The sequence below is a fragment of the Dermochelys coriacea genome, chromosome 20 (assembly GCF_009764565.3).
Source record: "Dermochelys coriacea isolate rDerCor1 chromosome 20, rDerCor1.pri.v4, whole genome shotgun sequence".
NCBI classification, from domain to species: Eukaryota; Metazoa; Chordata; order Testudines; family Dermochelyidae; genus Dermochelys; species Dermochelys coriacea.
Window position 1 is genome coordinate 3480091 of NC_050087.2, and position 17459 is coordinate 3497549.

A 17459-nucleotide genomic window follows, 5' to 3' on the forward strand; every position below is an offset into this window, starting at 1 on the left:
TTCCCCCCTTTGGAAACAGGCATGAATGGTCCCGATCTGTGTGTGTGCGTTTGTGTGTGTTTACACGTGCGCACATGTGTGTGCCGACACATGTCCCTGTCTGTGTGTCTTCAGCCATTAATAGCTAAGAAGCAGCCACTGGGTCAGACACTGAACTGGGACTTGGGAGACCAGGAATCTCGTCCCAGCTCTGCCTCAGTTTCCCCTCCCACCCTGGTTTAAATGAGCCTGGAAGCTCTGTGGGCCAGGCACCTTCCCCATACAGCCCTGCCAGTGGTGCCTGGGGGCAGCGGGTGGTGGGGGGTTGGGGGCCTGTCATTTGATTGTTTTTAATTGTCAAAGCCACACGTCAGACGTCCTGCTTGCAACTTGGGTGGGAGCAAGGGGGTTGGGGGTTGCCCCTGGGGTTGTAAAGTCAGCAGGTCCCGATGGCCGGTGGGGACCGGCTGTGGGCTCCCCACAATGCTAGTGGCTGTGGAGGGAGCTTAGTAGCTTTTCAGGCCCCCTGAACCTGCTGGTGTCTCGCCTGCACCCCAGACAGAGGCTGGGGTTCAGGAGAGGGACGGAGCTTTTTGGCCTCAAGGATGTTAGTTCTGATCTGGCCCCAGGGTGAGGGCTTGGCGAGCTTGGGGAGGTGGCGAACGAGACACCGGGGGGGTGCCCAGCGGGCATGGTGGGGGCTGCTCTGCCTGGGGTGGGGGCCTGGGAGCCAAGGTTGGGGGTGCTCTCCAGGGAGCGCCAAGCAGGCACTCTGTCCTGGGGGGGCATACAGCGGGAGGGCACTCTGTGTTGGGGGTGGCGCCCAGCGGGCACTGGGGCTGTCTGGATGACTTCTTTTGCTCGTTTTATTTTGCAACGACCCAGACAGTCCCATTCCCCCACCCCCGGTGTGTCTGATGCTGACAAATGGGGGTGTGGGGAAGAGATCGGGGGGTGTGTGTGAAAAAACCCTCCCCCCAATCAAACAGACTCGGTTATTGTGCAGCAGAGAAGTTGCTCTTTCCCGTCACCAGCTGGCTGCCAGCTGCAAAATCCCCTTCCCATCCCCCCGCCTTCTTCCCCCCATTCCCCCTTATCCTCCCCACCTCGCACACACCCAGATCCCTCTGCCCCTGCCAGGAGGGCGGCCCCCAACATTTCTTGGATGCACTTGAAACACTCGGACTGGGACACAGCAAACGGCCCGGCCAGCGGAGGATAAACAGAGATTATTTGCCCCACACCCGTACTGGAGTAGAAGGAGTCTGGGGGACGGGGGGCTCCCAGTGGGACTGGGGCCAGGGGGGGAGGGTGGCGAATTTACCCAGCTTGGTTCGTGGCCCGGACCAGGCCAGCGGGAGTCGGCAGCACCAAGAACCTGCTAGTCTGGAGGGGGGAAGACCAGGGAGGGGTCAGATCCAGGCAGGTTTGGGGAGAGAGGACCTGCTCTCGCTTTTCCGCTCCTGGGCAGCGGGTCAGATCAGCTACTGGCATAGAGCCAGGCAGGGTCAGGCCCTGGGCCCCCCCTCCCAACCTGTGCTTGGCACGCTCATGGTTGCTGGGGGTCACGGAAACCATATAGGTTCCACCCTCCAGGCCTGTTGGGGGCAGCGGGGCCCTGCTGAGCAGACGTGCTCACCCTGCGGACAGAGACGGGTGCCAGAGGGTCCGTCGTGGGGGCACCTCTGCCCTTGTGCCTGGGGATTCCATTGTAGGCCAAACCGTGTGTCCTAGCCCCTGCACAGTTAGCACTGGATGGGAGATTCCCCTCTAGGGTGTGAGGTCCAATCCGGCGCATGACGAGAGTTTGGGGGGAACATGGAGGCCAGGCTGGGGAGGTCTTGCTGTGCCGAGGTGGAGGGGAGACACCTGCCCGCCCGCCACCCTGGAACAGCTGCTCAGGACACCTTCCCCGGGCAGACTCGCCTGTCAGTAGAAATGGCTAGTAAGTGACCCGTGCCGGGGGTGGGGGGGGACTGGGGCCAGAGCACACACCTCGCTGTGCCACCGCCTGGCCTGGCCCCAAAGCAAACCCTGCTCTGCGCGATGTCAAAACAACCCCCACCCCGCCGAGCAGCCCGAGCAGGCCTGGGAGCAGGCTGGCCAGGAGCTCGGCCATTATCGGCTTCCAAGTCATAACAAACGCCCAGAACACCCACCTCGACGGACGGCCCCGGGCTGGCTGGGAAAGCAGGAACGCGGGGCCAGGCGCGGGACCCGGAGCCTGCAGCCCCCGGCGCGGCCTGGCTCGTTGCGCTGCGCCCCTGCAGACATCTCCCTCGCCCGACTGGGCCCTGGGGCAAGGGCCGGCCCTGTGTTGGGGGGCACCCCGGGCCTGTGCCCCTGGTTTTACCTCACTCCTCGCTCTTCCCTTTCCCAGCCTGGGGGGGGGGGCGGCAAGTTCTTACAGATGTCCTGTAAAGCCTACGGGGGCGAGGAGCCAGGGTTGGGGGCGGGGGGGGGCAGCGCAGCCGGCACAGATTCCTGCCGGCGGCTTGGCACTTTCAGACCAGGGCCTTGCGTGCCCTGAAGTCAGCCCCTGGGCAGTCGTGCCACAGCCTGCTGGGTCCTGGGGGAAGCGGCCATAGTGCAGCTTTGCCTCCTCGGGCTTCGTGGGCCCGGCACCACGGGGAGCCCATCTGGGCCGCGCCAGGCCCGGCACCGCGGGGAGCCCATCTGCGCCGCGCCAGGCCCGGCACCGCGGGGAGCCCATCTGGGCCGCGCCAGGCCCGGCACCGCGGGGGGCCCATCTGGGCCGCGCCAGGCCCGGCACCGCGGGGAGCCCATCTGCGCCGCGCCAGGCCCGGCACCGCGGGGAGCCCATCTGGGCCGCGCCAGGCCCGGCACCGCGGGGGGCCCATCTGCGCCGCGCCAGGCCCGGCACCGCGGGGAGCCCATCTGCGCCGCGCCAGGCCCGGCACCGCGGGGAGCCCATCTGGGCCGCGCCAGGCCCGGCACCGCGGGGGGCCCATCTGGGCCGCGCCAGGCCCGGCACCGCGGGGGGCCCATCTGCGCCGCGCCAGGCCCGGCACCGCGGGGGGCCCATCTGCGCCGCGCCAGGCCCGGCACCGCGGGGGGCCCATCTGCGCCGCGCCAGGCCCGGCACCGTGGGGGGCCCATCTGGGCCGCGCCAGGCCCGGCACCGCGGGGGGCCCATCTGCGCCGCGCCAGGCCCGGCACCGCGGGGGGCCCATCTGGGCCGCGCCAGGCCCGGCACCGCGGGGGGCCCATCTGCGCCGCGCCAGGCCCGGCACTGTGGGGAGCCCATCTGCGCCGCGCCAGGCCCGGCACCGTGGGGAGCCCATCTGCGCCGCGCCAGGCCCAGCACCACAGCCACGTGCCGGGGGAGCTGATCCAGACTGTGCCAGGCTGTACATGGGCTGATGGAGGGTTAGCAGAGGTGGGAGATGGGGAGGGGGTGCAGGAGACTGTGGGTATGGCCGCCGAGCTGGCCTCCACCTTGGGGCACTCCCCCGTCTCTGCAAGCCCCCCTGTTTCCGTGCACCCAAGCAGAGCAGGGGGCACGTGAATCAGACTCAGAAACCTTCAGCACAAGGCTGACGTGCCCCGCGGGTGGGTGGGCACCTTTGTCAGTGCGTGTCCCTGTCCGTGCATCTGGGCATTTACTTGTCCAGCAGCTCCATGTGCAGGCCTGTGTCTCTGCATTTGCACACGTGTTTCCGTGTGTGCGTGTCCCTGCTTGTGTGTACGTGAGTGTGTCTAGGGGTTACTCTGGGCATGTGTGTGGGTTTGTGCGTCCACGGGTGTGGATCTGTGTCTTGGCTTGGCCTGTGGTGATTGCAGGACACCCTGTGGGGGCAGCGGGCAGGAGGGGAGCTCAGCCCGGCAGAGGGGCCTGGTGTGGGGCTGCGCGGGACTCTGGCATTGCTGAAAGGGTCGCAGGGGCTGCCATGACACTGGCATTGTGACAGAACGATGCGCCCTGTAGGAGACTGGTGGGGCCGGGGGGGTGACATTTCCCACACCTCCTCCTGCCCAAATCCCGAGGCTGGGAGCGCTGCGTGCCAGGCCCGTATGGCAGAGCCCAGGGCCAGGAGTCAGGGATCACACTGGACTGGGGCTGGCAAGGGGACAGCAGGATGGAAGGGGCCGCGTCACTTCTATCCATGGGTTGCTCGGGGGTCAGGCTGGTGCTGGGGGGTTGACCGTGGTGGCCTCTGGAGCCACGGCTAGGATGGGGCACCTGGCTGAGCCATGGGGTGACTGAGCCAGGGAGGGGGGACTGGGATGTGTCCTCCCAAAACCCTTCCCCATCCCCCCATGGTGCCTGCCTCAGCCGGCGTGCCCAGCCCCCGTGGCCCCACTGACCAGGCCTGTCAGTCTGGAGGGGCGGGGGCTCTGGGGTTGGCCCGGCTCGCAGCCTGGCACCAGGGCTCGTGCGAGACACTGGCCCCATCCAGGATCAGTGGGCAGGCCTGGCACAGAGTCAGAAGGGGGTCCTGCTCTCGGGGGAGACCCCGGCCCTGGAGCATCTGGGAACAGCCAAGGGGCCGGGGCATTTGCCTCTGGGGCAGATGGAGGGAGGAGAGAGCCAAGGGTTTAACCCCGGGGGGGGGGGGGAAATCCCAATCCCCGCCCTCCCCAGCCAAGTCATCTTGGGCGTGGAGGAGAGGAGGACGGTCCCCACCACCAGACCCGCTGTCCTGGTCCTGATGGGCTCTGGGCATCCAGAGAGGAACTGCTGGGTCGAAGGGTCCCCCATCCCCGCGTCGGTGCCTGGTCCTGGGGCTGGGCTGGTCCCCCCAAAGAGCCTGTGATGGAGGGGGCTACTGGGTTGGGGTGCAGACGAGGGGTGAGGAGAGGTCCCTCCTGCCCTGGGTGAGGGGGCACAGGCAGGTGGGCACCAGCAAGCATCAGCTGGGGGAGGGCTGGGCACTCCTCTGCTGGGGCCAGAGGCCATGGGGATGGGCAGCCCAGTGTCCAGAAAGGGCCTTGGCTTTGCAGCCAGGGCTCCCTCTGCCGGTGACATGGGGCGTTGCGGGTATAGCGTGTGGCTGCCCCCGGGGCCGGGATTCGGAGCAGGGGCTGGCCCTGGTCCCGGGGGCTGGGCAGGGGTGGGCCACACTGGGCAGCCCAGGGACCCTGGCTAGCTGGTAGGGTACCATGCCCGCCCTCCTCTCCCCAGGCCTGGCCCCGCGGGGGGTCAGAGGCTCCCGCCGCCTGCCCGGAGCGGATGTGCCCCTGAGCGCGCCCGGGGCCCGACGGACCATGTTCAACGCCAGGAACCCTCCCGGGAGCGGCTACATGGAGCATTGTTACCTGCGCCCCCTGCACGCGCCCGGCCCCGGCCTGGCAGACGGTGAGTCCCGGCTGCGCGGCCCCTGCAGCCCGGAGCATCGGCACGGGGGTCTGCGGGGACCAGCCGCAGCCCTCACCCCCTCTGCACCCCTTTACTGGTCCCACCCTCCCTCCAGCTGTCCCCCGCCCCCTTCCTCCTATCCCACAATCCGTCCATCCCCTGCCCCACCCCCCTTCCACCTGTCTTGCCCTCCGTCCATCCGTCCCCCAACCCCTCTGCGCCTCTTTTGGGGTCCCGCTTTCTGTACGTCTGTCCTCCGCCCCCTCTGTGCCCGACCTCCATCTGTCCATCCCCTGCCCCGCACCCCTTCCACCTTTCCCACCCTCCGTCCGTCCATCCCCCGCCCTGCCCCCGGCACCAAGCCCTGAGGGCGGGGGCAGGGGCCGCCCAGGACTAATGACCCCCCCTTCTCTCCCCCGCTTCTTTCCAGGGCTGAGCGACTTCCCCATGTGCCACCAGGCCAACCTGATGGGCAGTCACCATGGGTACGAGCTGGCACCCGGCAGCGAGCATGCTGGGAATGCCGACGGTAGGTGGGTGCCTGGGGGGATCCGGCTGGCCGTGGGCGGGTGGGCGAGTGGGCGAAGGGGAGGGGTTGCCAGCAGACGCCCCGGCCCCCTCTGTGCTCATGCCAGCGGCACCGCTTGTGGGCGACAGGCGATGGGGCCGGAGGGGGCGTCGGGGCCCAGCGGGCACACGCCCACTCAGCCCCGGTTCTCCGTCTCTGCCCGGCCCAGGGTCCCGGTTCTCCACGCCCCGCAGCGCAGCCAAGCTGACCAAGAAGCGGGCGCTGTCCATCTCGCCGCTGTCCGACGCCAGCATCGACCTGCAGACCGTCATCCGCACCTCGCCCAACTCCCTGGTGGCCTTCATCAACTCGCGCTGTGCCTCGGCCAGCGGCTCCTACGGGCACCTCTCCATTGGCACCATCAGGTGGGCACCGGGCAGGCGGGACCCAGAGTTGGCCTGGCCTGAGCCGAGAGGTGGAAAAGGCACTTCGTCAGCCCATCCAGTCCAAATCCCAGAGGCTGGAGCAGCCTGGTTCTCTCCCTGGTTCTGGGAGGGGAGTGGGGGCTAGTGGTTAGAGCAGGGGGGACAGGGAGCCAGGACTCCTGGGTTCCATCCCTGGCTCTGGGAGGGAAGTGGGGGCTAGTGGTTAGAGCAGGGGGGGCTAGGAGCCAGGACTCCTGGGTTCCATCCCCAGCTCTGTCACTGACCCATTGTGTGACCTTTGCCAAGTCTCTTTGCCGCTCAGTTTCCCTATGTGTCAGATGGGGCAAGGGGGGGCAGGTTAGTGACTGAGTCTCTGCCAAGTGCAGGGCGGGGGCCAGGGCAGGCCGAGCCCCTCTGACTTGATGTACACATGGCAGGAGGCCCGAGGCCCGGTGCGATGGGCCCTTCTCCACAGGCTGGGATGGGGGGACACCTCTGTGGGGGCTCACACTCATGCTCCTTCTGACTTTCAGCCCTTCCCTTGGCTTTCAAAGCCCCATGGCTCACCCGAAGGGGCAAGGGGCAGCATTCGGCCCCCCCATTCCCCCCTGTGGCTCCCATGAACACCTCCCCGGCCGGCCAGGGTTCCTGCACCATCCCCCGCCCCGCGGGACACCGAAGCATTGTCAGGTAAGGGACCCCCGCCTGGGAGGAGCACCAGGCCCCCTCCCCGCCCGCCAGCCCCAGTGAAGGGGGTTGGGGGGAGCTGCCAGGCTGGAGCCCTGGCAGCCCCCCCCTGCCAGGAGTGGCAGCACCAAGCCCTGGGGGATGGGGGAAGCTGCAGCACCGCCCGGTGGACGGGCAGGGCTGCATTGCCCCCCAAGACCCACCCCCCCACTGCCCGAGCTCCTCACATTTCTCTCCCCTTCCCAACCGCAGATGAAGTCAGAGCCCAGCCTGGGTGATGCCCTGGGCACCAAGAGCCTGGAGGAGAGATCGGAGGGCGACATCTCCAGCCCAGCCTCCACGGGGACACAGGTAATGGGCAGGGTCCGACTCCCCCTCGCCCCACAACCAGGCCCGGAGTCTGGTCCCCCAGAGTCGGCCGCGGCAGCTGCCCCCAGGATCATTGCTCACATCACCCGCGGGCACCCCGGGCTGCCGCCAGGACGCTGCCCCAAGCTCCCACTGCCCCGCTGGGCCCCGATGCCCCAACCCGGCCACATCGCCCATCACCCACAGGGGGCTCTGCGGGTATGGGCATGGGGGGGCAGGGGGTGGGCTGCCCGCCAGCGACCCCCCTCCCCAGGGTCCAGCCTCGCGGCACATGGGGGCTCAGCTGGCAGGTGCGTGGGCTCCAGGGTGCTGACCCAGCGGTGCCCTCCCTGCCCTAGGACCCCCTGCTGGGGATGCTGGAGCCCCGGGAGGAGCTGGAGAAGGAGGATGGGAAGCAGGAGGCGGAAGCCGTGTACGAGACAAACTGCCACTGGGAGGGGTGCAGCAAAGAGTTCGACACCCAGGAGCAGCTGGTGCACGTGAGTCGTCCTGGGGGGGAGCTTCCCAGCCCGTCACGGGATCAATCCCGACCCGCAGCCCCTGCCGGCCCAGCCCTGGGCTCCCCCCACCCCACAGCTTCCCCCGTGCCCCTCACTTCTGACCCACAGCCCCCCGCTAGCTCAACCCTGGGCTCCCCCCATCCCAGTTCCGCCGGTGCCCCTCACTCCTGACCCACAGACCCTGCCGGCCCAGCCCGGGGCTCCCTCCATCCCCAGCTCTGCCGGTGCCCCTCACTCCTGACCCACAGTCCCCAGCTAGCTCAACCCTGGGCTCCCCCCGTCCCAGCTCCGCTGGTGCCCCTCACTCCCGACCCACAGACCCTGCCAGCCCAGCCCTGGGCTCCCCCATACCCCACAGCTCCCCCGGTGCCCCTCAGTCCCAACCCCCACCCCCCACCTATCAGCACCGTGCCCTGAGCCAGCCCCGGCAGCCATCTCTGCAGAGGCCTGGGGGCCCCTGGCTGGCAGCCCCCCACTGACCTGCCCCCCCCCCGCAGCACATTAACAACGAGCACATCCACGGGGAGAAGAAGGAGTTTGTGTGCCACTGGCTGGAGTGCTCACGGGAGCAGCGGCCCTTCAAGGCGCAGTACATGCTGGTGGTGCACATGCGGCGGCACACGGGCGAGAAGCCTCACAAGTGCACGGTGAGTGTGAGCTGGGCACAGGCCGGACACGCCAGCCGGGCGGGGACAACCCCACGGCACGCAGAGCCCTGCCCCCATGCCAGCCAGCCCCCTGCCCTGGGGCCGGGTGGGAGTCGGCGCCCCCTGGAGGCACCGTGTGCCATTCCCCTTCCCCCCCCCCCCCGTGCTCTAGAGGGGGTTTCTAGCGTGTCGGGCACAGCCCTGTCTCCCACGCTGGGAAGGGGCTCTGGGTGCAGAGCATGGCGGGGGGGAGATCCGTGACTGCTCTGGGTGCAGAGCATGGGGGGGGAGATCCGTGACTGTGCTTTGGGTGCAGAGCATGGCGGGGGGGGAGATCCGTGACTGTGCTCTGGGTGCAGAGCATGGCGGGGGGGGGGAGATCCGTGACTGTGCTCTGGCTGCAGAGCATGGTGGGGGGGGAGATCCGTGACTGTGCAAGCATGGAGGGGGGGGGAGATCTGTGACTGTGCTCTGGGTGCAGAGCATGGCGGGGGGGGGAGATAGATACTTGCATAGAATATCAGGGTTGGAAGGGACCTCAGGAGATCATCTAGTCCAACCCCCTGCTCAAAGCAGGACCAGTCCCCCAATTTTTGCCACAGAACCCTAAATGGCCCCCTCAAGGATTGAACTCACAACCCTGGGTTTAGCAGACCAATGTTCAAACCACTGAGCTAGATCCGTGACTGTGCTCTGGGTGCAGAGCATGGCGGGGGGGGGATCTGTGACTGTGCCCTGGGTGCAGGGGTTGAAGGTTCTTTGCTCAGGGATGTCAGGGGGGTTGGCATGTATGTCCTGGGGGGGCTCTGGGCGCCCCGTGTGGCGGCAGGGGGTGGGCGTCTCTCTCACGGCTCTCCGCGCAGTTCGAGGGCTGTCACAAGGCCTACTCACGCCTGGAGAACCTCAAGACCCACCTGCGGTCGCACACGGGCGAGAAGCCGTACGTCTGCGAGCACGAGGGCTGCAACAAAGCCTTCTCCAACGCCTCGGACCGCGCCAAGCACCAGAACCGCACCCACTCCAACGAGGTACGCCCCCCCCAACATGGTACAGCCTGCTCCCCCCTCTCCAACGAGTACGCCTCCCACCCGACATGGTACGGCCTGCTCCCCCCTCTCCAACGAGATACGCCCCCCCATCTGACATGGTACGGCCTGCTCCCCACTCTCCAACGAGGTACGCCTCCCACCCGACATGGTACGGCCTGCTTCCCCCCTCTCCAACGAGGTACGCCCCCCCATCTGACATGGTACGGCCTGCTCCCCACTCTCCAACGAGGTACGCCTCCCACCCGACATGGTACGGCCTGCTTCCCCCCTCTCCAATGAGGTATGCCCCCCCATCTGACATGGTACGGCCTGCTCCCCCCTCTCCAACGAGGTACGCCCCCCCACCCAACATAGTACGGCCTGCTCCCCCCTCTCCAACGAGGTACACCCCCCCACCCAACATAGTACAGCCTGCTCCCCCCTCTCCAACGATGTATGCCCCCCCATCTGACATGGTACAGCCTGCTCCCCCCTCTCCAACGAAGTACGCCTCCCACCCGACATGGTACGGCCTGCTCCCCCCACTCCAACGAGGTATGTCCCCCCACCCGACATGGTACGGCCTGCTCCCTCCTCTCCAACGAAGTACGCCTCCCACCCGACATGGTACGGCCTGCTCCCCCCCTCTCCAACGAGGTACGCCTCCCACCCAACATAGTACGGCCTGCTCCCCCCTCTCCAACGAGGTACGCCCCCCCACCCAACATGGTACGGCCTGCTCCCCCCTCTCCAACGAGGTATGCCCCCCCACCCAACATGGTACGGCCCACTCCCCCTTCCCCAAAGAGGTACGCCTCCCACCCGACATGGTATGGCCTGCTCCCCCCCTCCAACATGGTACCCCCCCCACCCGACATGGTACAGCCCATTCCCCCCTCCCCAGTCCAACGAGGTACACCCCCCACCCGACATGGTATGGCCCACTCCTCCAACTCTAACAAGGTATGACCCCCCCACACGATATAGTACCCTGCCATCCAACATGGTAAAGCCCACTCCCCCCACTCCAATGAGGTATGCCCCCCCATCCACTATGGTATGGCCTGCTCCCCACACTCCAATGAGGTACATCCCCCATCTGAAATGGTACAGCCCACTCCCCCCACTGCAATGAGGTATATTCCCCCCCCCGATCCATCATGGTACAGCCTGTTTCCCCCATGCCAATCAGATGCACCCCAACATCAGCCCCCTGCCAAGGAGGTACGAACCCCCCCAGAGCATGAGGGGCTTGGAGAGGGGCCCTGGGAGATCTCCCTTGTGCAGAGTGGACAGGCTGGGCCAGGTCCCGCGGCTGCTGGGACGGGCTCGGCTATAAACCTCTGACTGGCCCAGAGGCAGCGGTTGGGGGCGTCCGTCCTGCCCACCCCCCAGCACGAGGACAAGGGGACTGGGATGGAGTCAAAAGGTGGCGAATTTCAAACCCATCCAAGGAGCCCTGTGTCACTCCAGGCACAGTGAGCCAGTGGAACTCCCTGCCACTGGACCTTGCTGGGGCCAAGGGCTGCTCAAGACTCACACGGGGACTGGGCCGACGGCTGGCGGTTCAGTATTATTGCTTTGGCATGCAGTGGCGCTTTGGAGCCCCGTTGTGGCCTAGGACCCCGTGGGGCTTGGCATCCCCCCAGACCCAGAGCAAAGACCCGTCCTTGTCCGAGGAACTCACACTCTGGAGCAAGACCCTCCAGCTGTTCTGGGATTTGCCCCCTCGTGTCAGCCTCACACTTCAGGGGGATTGTCCCCTGGCTGCCGCCGCCCACCCCTTCCTCGGGGCGCATGGCCCCTGGCACAGTCAGGAACCTGGGGTAGCTGGATCCCGGGTCTGGCAATGCCTCTGTTCCCGATAGGGCATGTTCCATGCCCCCCAGTACGGCCCCCTCCCCCATGTCGGTGCCTGGCCTCTCCTGGAGCTGGCACCCCCAGTTTTGGAATCAGGCGGGTAGGTCCTGTGGTCCTTTCCCAGCGGGCAGCTCGCCATGCCCAGAGATGCCCGTGGGGCTGAGTCTCCTGGGCTGGGTTAACCCCCCCCATCTTGCCCCCCATGCAGAAGCCGTACGTCTGCAAGATCCCCGGCTGCACCAAGCGCTACACGGACCCCAGCTCCCTGCGCAAGCATGTCAAGACAGTGCACGGCCCCGACGCCCACGTCACCAAGAAGCACCGGGGTGACACGGTGCTGAGCCGGGCCCTGGCTGCCCCAGGGGGCCCCGCTGACATGAAGCAGGAGAAGGAGGGGGGCTGCCCCGGCGAGGGCAGGAAGGACGAGGGGAAGCTGATGGTGCCCGAGGCCATCTTGGTACGGAGCAGAGTGGGTCAGGGGGGCAAATTGGGCATAGCGGGCTCTGGGCTGCCCCGCTACAGGACAAGGCAGACTGCCCTGCCATGGGGGGGGTTGGATTCTGGGCTGTGGGGGGAGGGGATTCCTCACTGCCTGAGCTGGGGGGGTTGGCGTGCGGGCAGTGGGGTGCCCTGGAGGCTGTGGCTAAGGAGGGGCCGGCGCACCCCCCCCTTCCCTGTCTCCCCAGAAGCCCCAGCCCAGTCCCGGCGGGCAGTCATCTTGCAGCAGCGAGCGCTCGCCCCTGGGCAGTGCCAACAACAACGACAGTGGGGTGGAGATGAACGCCAACCCGGGCGGCAGCTTCGAGGACCTGTCCACGCTGGAGGACCCCCCGCCGGGGGAGCCCATGGGCGCCTCGGGGCTCTCGGCCCTGCGCCGCCTGGAGAACCTCCGCATCGACAAGTTCAAGCAGCTGAGGAAACCCCCGCCCGGCAAGGGCCTGAAGCTGCCGGCCATCCCTGGCACCGGTGAGCCCTCGGCCGGGCGGGGCCAGGCCAGCGAGGGCTGGGACGGGAAACCACCCTGGGCAGGACAGGGGTGCCGGGAGCGGAGCAGGGGCCTCAACGGGGTGGGGGTGCTCTCCCCTGGCAGTCTGCATTGCCCCAATGTGGCACTAGGGGGCGCTGTGCTGCAGGGAGCAGGGTGCAGGTCTCAGCAGGGGGCGCTCTCCCCTGTCAGGCTGGGTTGGTCCCAGGGCCCTAGCATGGCACTAGGGGGCGCTGTGCTCCCGAAGGTCCCGTCTTACAGATGAGACATAAACCGGAGCCGTGTCACGTTCCCGAGAGCTGCGGCACGAAGCTCGGGGTCCCGGCCAAATTCAGAGCTCAGTATTTCTGCTCTGCTCCCCAAACCTCCATGTCCCCTCCCCTGCCATTGCAATGGGACACAGTCTCTGCCCCCGGCCCCAGAGGCAGCTGCATCTCAGGCCTGGATGAGGGATCTTGGTATAAACAGTTGCCGTGCCACACCCCAGAGGTGGCTGCATAGTGCTGGGTGGACAGGCTCAGGGAGGTTCCAGTGGGTGGGGCCAGGTGGGGACTGGGGCTAGTGCCTCCAGCAGGGCACAGGACTGGGGCAGGTGGTTCCAGCCTCCCAGAGGGCCACTAGGGGTCTCTGAGCTAGGACCAGCTCCGGGCACAGGGGCTCAGGCCCCCCATGGTCCTGGGGATAACTGGAATAGGGGGTAGCCAGCCCCGGTGAGAGAGTAAAGGACCCTGCAGCCAGCTCGACGCCAGCTCAGTTACAGAACAAGAGGTTAGATCCGGAACCCCCCCTCCCCAGCCCCAGCCACCTGCTCCTCCCGTAGCCACCCCCCAGCCCCTGCACCCTCCCAGCTACCCCAACCAGCTGCACACACACCCAGCCACCCCCAGCCACCTGCAACCCCCAGCTACCCCAACCACCTGCACCCCCAGTCACCTGCAACCCCCAGCTACCTCAACCACCTGCACCCCACAGCCACCTGCTCCAGCCACCTGTACCCCCCCAGCCACCTGCAACACTCAGCCACCTGCTCCCGTCCCCAGCCACCTGCACCCCCCAGCCACCCCCAGCCACCTGCAACCCCCCAGCCACCCGCATGCACCTGTACACTCCTCAGCCACCTGCCCTCCGAGCCACCTCCACACACCTGACCTCCTGTCCACCAACATGCACCTGCACCCCCCAGCTGCCCTCATGCAGCTGCCCCCCGCCCCCAACCCCAACCTGCGGCCTTAGCTTTTGGCCCAAACCCCCTGTCCTTCCCCACAGCTGCAGGCATGCCGTGCCTGTGCCCTGGGAGCCAGGCCCATTCCCGTCCCTGCAGTAACCCCCCCCTTTGCAGGCCCCCCCGGGGAGATGCCCAGCCTGTGCGGCCCACCCCCCGCAGTCTCCCACCGCCGCGTCCTGGAGCTCTCCGCCAGCGACCTGCCCTCCGCACCCCCGCTGAGCGAGCGCCGCGCCAGCACCACCAGCACTGTCAGCTCGGCCTACACCGTCAGCCGCCGCTCCTCGCTGGCCTCGCCCTACCCGCGGGCCCCCGAGGGGCTCCCCAACAGCCTGGGCCTGGCCGATGGCTACGACCCCATCTCCCCCGACGCCTCCCGGCGCTCCAGCGAGGCCAGCCACTGCGGGGGGCTGCCAGGCCTCACGCCGGCGCAGCAGCACTACCTCAAAGCCAAGTACGCCGCGGCCACGGGCGGCCCCCCGCCTACCCCGTGGCCCAGCATGGAGCGGGCGGCCCTGAGTGGCAGGACGGGGCTCCCCGGGGACTACCCGGGCCCAGCCGGGCCGTCCTTCTTGGCCAATGGCTCCCTGCGGCCGCATAGCGCCAGCGCAACCCCCGGCTACAGCCTCCACCCGCACCTGGCGCCCGGGCACGGCCCCCGGCGGGCCAGCGACCCCGCCCGGACGGCGGCCGAGCCGCACGCCGCGCCCAAGGTGCAGCTCTTCAAGAGTGTGGGTAACGTGAGCGCGTCGGCCGTGGGCAGGGTCGGCCTGCAGCCCCTCGGGGGCACGGATGCCAGCTTGCAGCGTCACCTCTTCTCCCCTCGCCCACCCAGCATCAGCGAGAACGTCTTCCTGGAGAGCGTGGCCATGGAGGGGCCCGGGGAGACCAGCCTGCTGGAGATGGAGCAGTACCTGGGCTACCCAGAGCTGGGCTTCCAGTGCCAGGGGCCGGGCATGGAGCTGCAGGGGGAGGACGCCTATATTGGTGCCCACAGGACCATGGGGGGCATGCAGCTGAACCCAGCTGCCCATGGGGAGCTGGAGGGGGGCCTGGGGCAGCCCGATTACTCCCTCCCCCAGTGCCAGGTGAACCAGCACTTCCAGGGCATGCGCCTGCCCGATGCCAACATCCCAGTGCCCTGGAATGAGGCCACCCGGGGGAGCCTGGAGATGAACCCCATGGTGCCCAGCCCGGTGGCCAGCCGGCATTGCCACCACCAGTACCCAACTCCCGGCGCCTGCGAGCCGCAGCCCAAGCACATGGGCATGTGCCACCCGGGCGGGTTTGCTGGTGGGCAGCAGTTCGGCGAACTCAGCCAGCTGCAGATCAAGGCTGAGCAGCAGCTGCCGGCACCAGCACTGACCCCCTGCCACAACGGGACGCACCCGGCTGCCATGCAGCAGTCGCCGGCAGCTCCCTTCGGCCAGCCCAGGGCTCTGCCGGCTGCCCCTGGCAGCGGGTACCAGGCTGAGCCCCAGCAGGGCTCCTGCTTCGCCGTGACCCCCCCGACCCGGCGGCCCCAGACCCCCATGCTGCAGGTCAAGGAGCTGATGGTGCGGAATTACGTGCAGTCGCAACAGGTGCTGATGTGGGGGGAGCAGCCGCAGCCTCCCCCAAAGTCCAGGGAGCCCATGATGGGGCTGGGCGGGGGGCCCAGGCATAGCCAGCCCCTGCGGCACCCCCCGGCGCCCCCGCCGTACCTCAGCCCCAAGTATGCTGGCTACCCAGCCAAGCCAGGGCACCTGCTGGGCCCTCCTGAGAACCAGGTCCCGGCCAGCCAGTGCTTCAACCCCGAGCTGGTGCCCCACCCGCCCGGTGGGCCCAAGACCCCCAGCAGACAGAATAGCCTGAGCTACATGGGGAGCCCAGGCCAGCCCAGCCCCTCCGGCGAGCCCCCCGAGGCCAGTCCCCGCAGGCTGCTACGGCTGCCCCCACTGCACGCCCCGCCCGAGGGCCCCGCCGACGTGGCCCTGCTGTTCTACCCGGGGCACGGCCCTCTGCAGCCGGGGAAGGGCACCCAGGGGCATCAGCCAGCCAGCTGCGGGTCCCAGGATCCCAGCAGGCCATACGCCCCCGGCCTGGAGGGCCTCAAGCCTGACTCCTTCCCTTACCTGGCCCCGGAGGGGCAGGTCTCCAACAGCCTGGACTCGCTGGACCTGGAGAACACGCACCTGGACTTCACGGCTATCCTGGACGACCCGGAGCCCCCGGCCCTGAGCCCCACCCGGCTGCCCCCGCCCGGGCCCCCCAACATGGCCATCGGGGACATGAGCTCCATGCTGAGCTCGCTGGCTGGGGAGAACCACTTCCTCAACACCCTGTCCTAAGGCGCCTCCCCCCCTCCCCGCACCCTCCCCGGGCACCCACCCCCAGCGGGCAGGAGACGCCCGCCTTGACGGGCTTCCCGGCACCCTAAAACAGGACCCCCCATGCACGGGAGAACGGGCCCCCCAACTGGCTGGTGTCCCACCGTGGGTATGGGATGCTCCTAGCTATTAGGCAGCCACCCATCTGTCTGTGCTTCCATCAGTCCATCCGTCCTTCCAGCCATCCACCCACCCATCTGTCCATCCCTCCCTCCAGGGACTCCTCTGGTCTTTGTCCTAATAGAACGAGCCTCTGCCCCTCTCTGCACCCACAGGGCAGCCTCCCCCCAAGAACCTGGCCCCCTGAATCCCCTCCCCTCTGCCCCGTGCTGGAGGTGCACCTCATCCAGCGCTAGGCAGCTGGTGACCCTGCGCCCGCCGGGCAACAAGGCTGTGGAAGGGAGGAGCCTAGGCCATTGGGGGATTTGAATATGTTCCCCAAACCCCTCTTGCCTCCAAACCGCCCTCCATGAGACAGAGCAGCTCCCCCCCCAATACCCTTCCCAGGCTCTTAGGGGTCTGTCCTGGGAGATGCCCTCCACCCCCATCCTACTCCCCTTGTGGGGGCCTCAAGTCTTTCCAGGGCAGAAGGGAGACGAAGTGCCCATTATAAGCAGCTGTGCGTCCCACCAGAGGCAGCTGCATGATCCCCAGGCTGTGGGGCAGGGGATCCTCATGGGCAGGGCCAAGTGGCTGCAGCCAATCCCAGCTCAACCAGACCAGGAATCTGTAGCCCACTCAAGGCCCTGGGCAGGGGCTCGGCCCTGTCTCCCTCCTGCCCTCTGCTGTCGTGAGGCCAGGAAGGCAGTGACAGGCCATGGGGGGATCAGCACCACACCACACTGCAAGTGCCCTGTGCCCTCCGTCCCTGCAGCGACGCCAGCATCCCGTGCCAGGCTCCCCCCCCCATGCCAGTGCCCTTCTCCCATCAGATGCTGCATGCATATCCCTTCCAGAGACCCCCCACCCCATCCTATCGCCCCTTCTCTGGTCCAGGGTCTGCTGCAATTTACCCCCCCCCCATTCTGCCTCTCTCCCCCCCGAGTGGCACAGTGGGGGAGGGGCTCTCTGCAAAGTCTTAACTTAAAACTGAAAAACCAAAGAAAAATAATTTAAAAAAACCCAAACTCACCTAAAAAACCATCGTCTCGTTCTCCGTGTTTGGTCTGAGTGACAGACAGGCGCTCCCAGCTCCCCTGCCCGCCGGGGGCAGGAGATTTGATAGACGGGCTGGCACAGGGAACTGCCAATGCCCCAACTCCTGGTGCCAGGCGCGGGCCCAGCACTGGGCCATGGCTCGGTCGCACCTCTGTACATAGTGTATGTATGTGTCCATGGGGTTTTGTACCTGTAAAGCACCGTTCTTGTCTTTTTGCTAGCAACAAACAATTCCAATACGAACTAATAATAATTAAACAAAAAATTCCTCAGGGAAGTGAAATTCTTGTTGATTTCTGTTCCCAGAGCAGCTAGAAGCCAAAGGATCAGGGCCCCGTTGTGCCAGGCGCTGCCCAGACCCCACCTGAGATCAGGGCCCCGTTGTGCCGGGCGCTGCCCAGA

At 67.3% G+C, this 17459-nt stretch overlaps 1 protein-coding gene across 1 annotated transcript in view; it reads left to right on the forward strand.

Moving 5' to 3' along the window:
• The window catches only part of GLI1 (GLI family zinc finger 1), a 35426-nt gene extending 18054 nt beyond the window's left edge, over positions 1-17372 (forward strand). Inside the window, exons 2-12 of the mRNA XM_038379417.2 lie at positions 5126-5299; positions 5730-5828; positions 6037-6232; positions 6766-6922; positions 7172-7270; positions 7627-7767; positions 8286-8435; positions 9299-9463; positions 11532-11780; positions 12010-12289; positions 13648-17372. Of these exons, the coding sequence (XP_038235345.1) occupies positions 5209-5299; positions 5730-5828; positions 6037-6232; positions 6766-6922; positions 7172-7270; positions 7627-7767; positions 8286-8435; positions 9299-9463; positions 11532-11780; positions 12010-12289; positions 13648-15860 (3840 nt within the window). The 5' untranslated portion in view covers positions 5126-5208 and the 3' untranslated portion in view covers positions 15861-17372. The remainder of the gene's footprint in view (positions 1-5125; positions 5300-5729; positions 5829-6036; positions 6233-6765; positions 6923-7171; positions 7271-7626; positions 7768-8285; positions 8436-9298; positions 9464-11531; positions 11781-12009; positions 12290-13647) is intronic.
• The last annotated feature ends 87 nt before the right edge of the window (positions 17373-17459 follow it).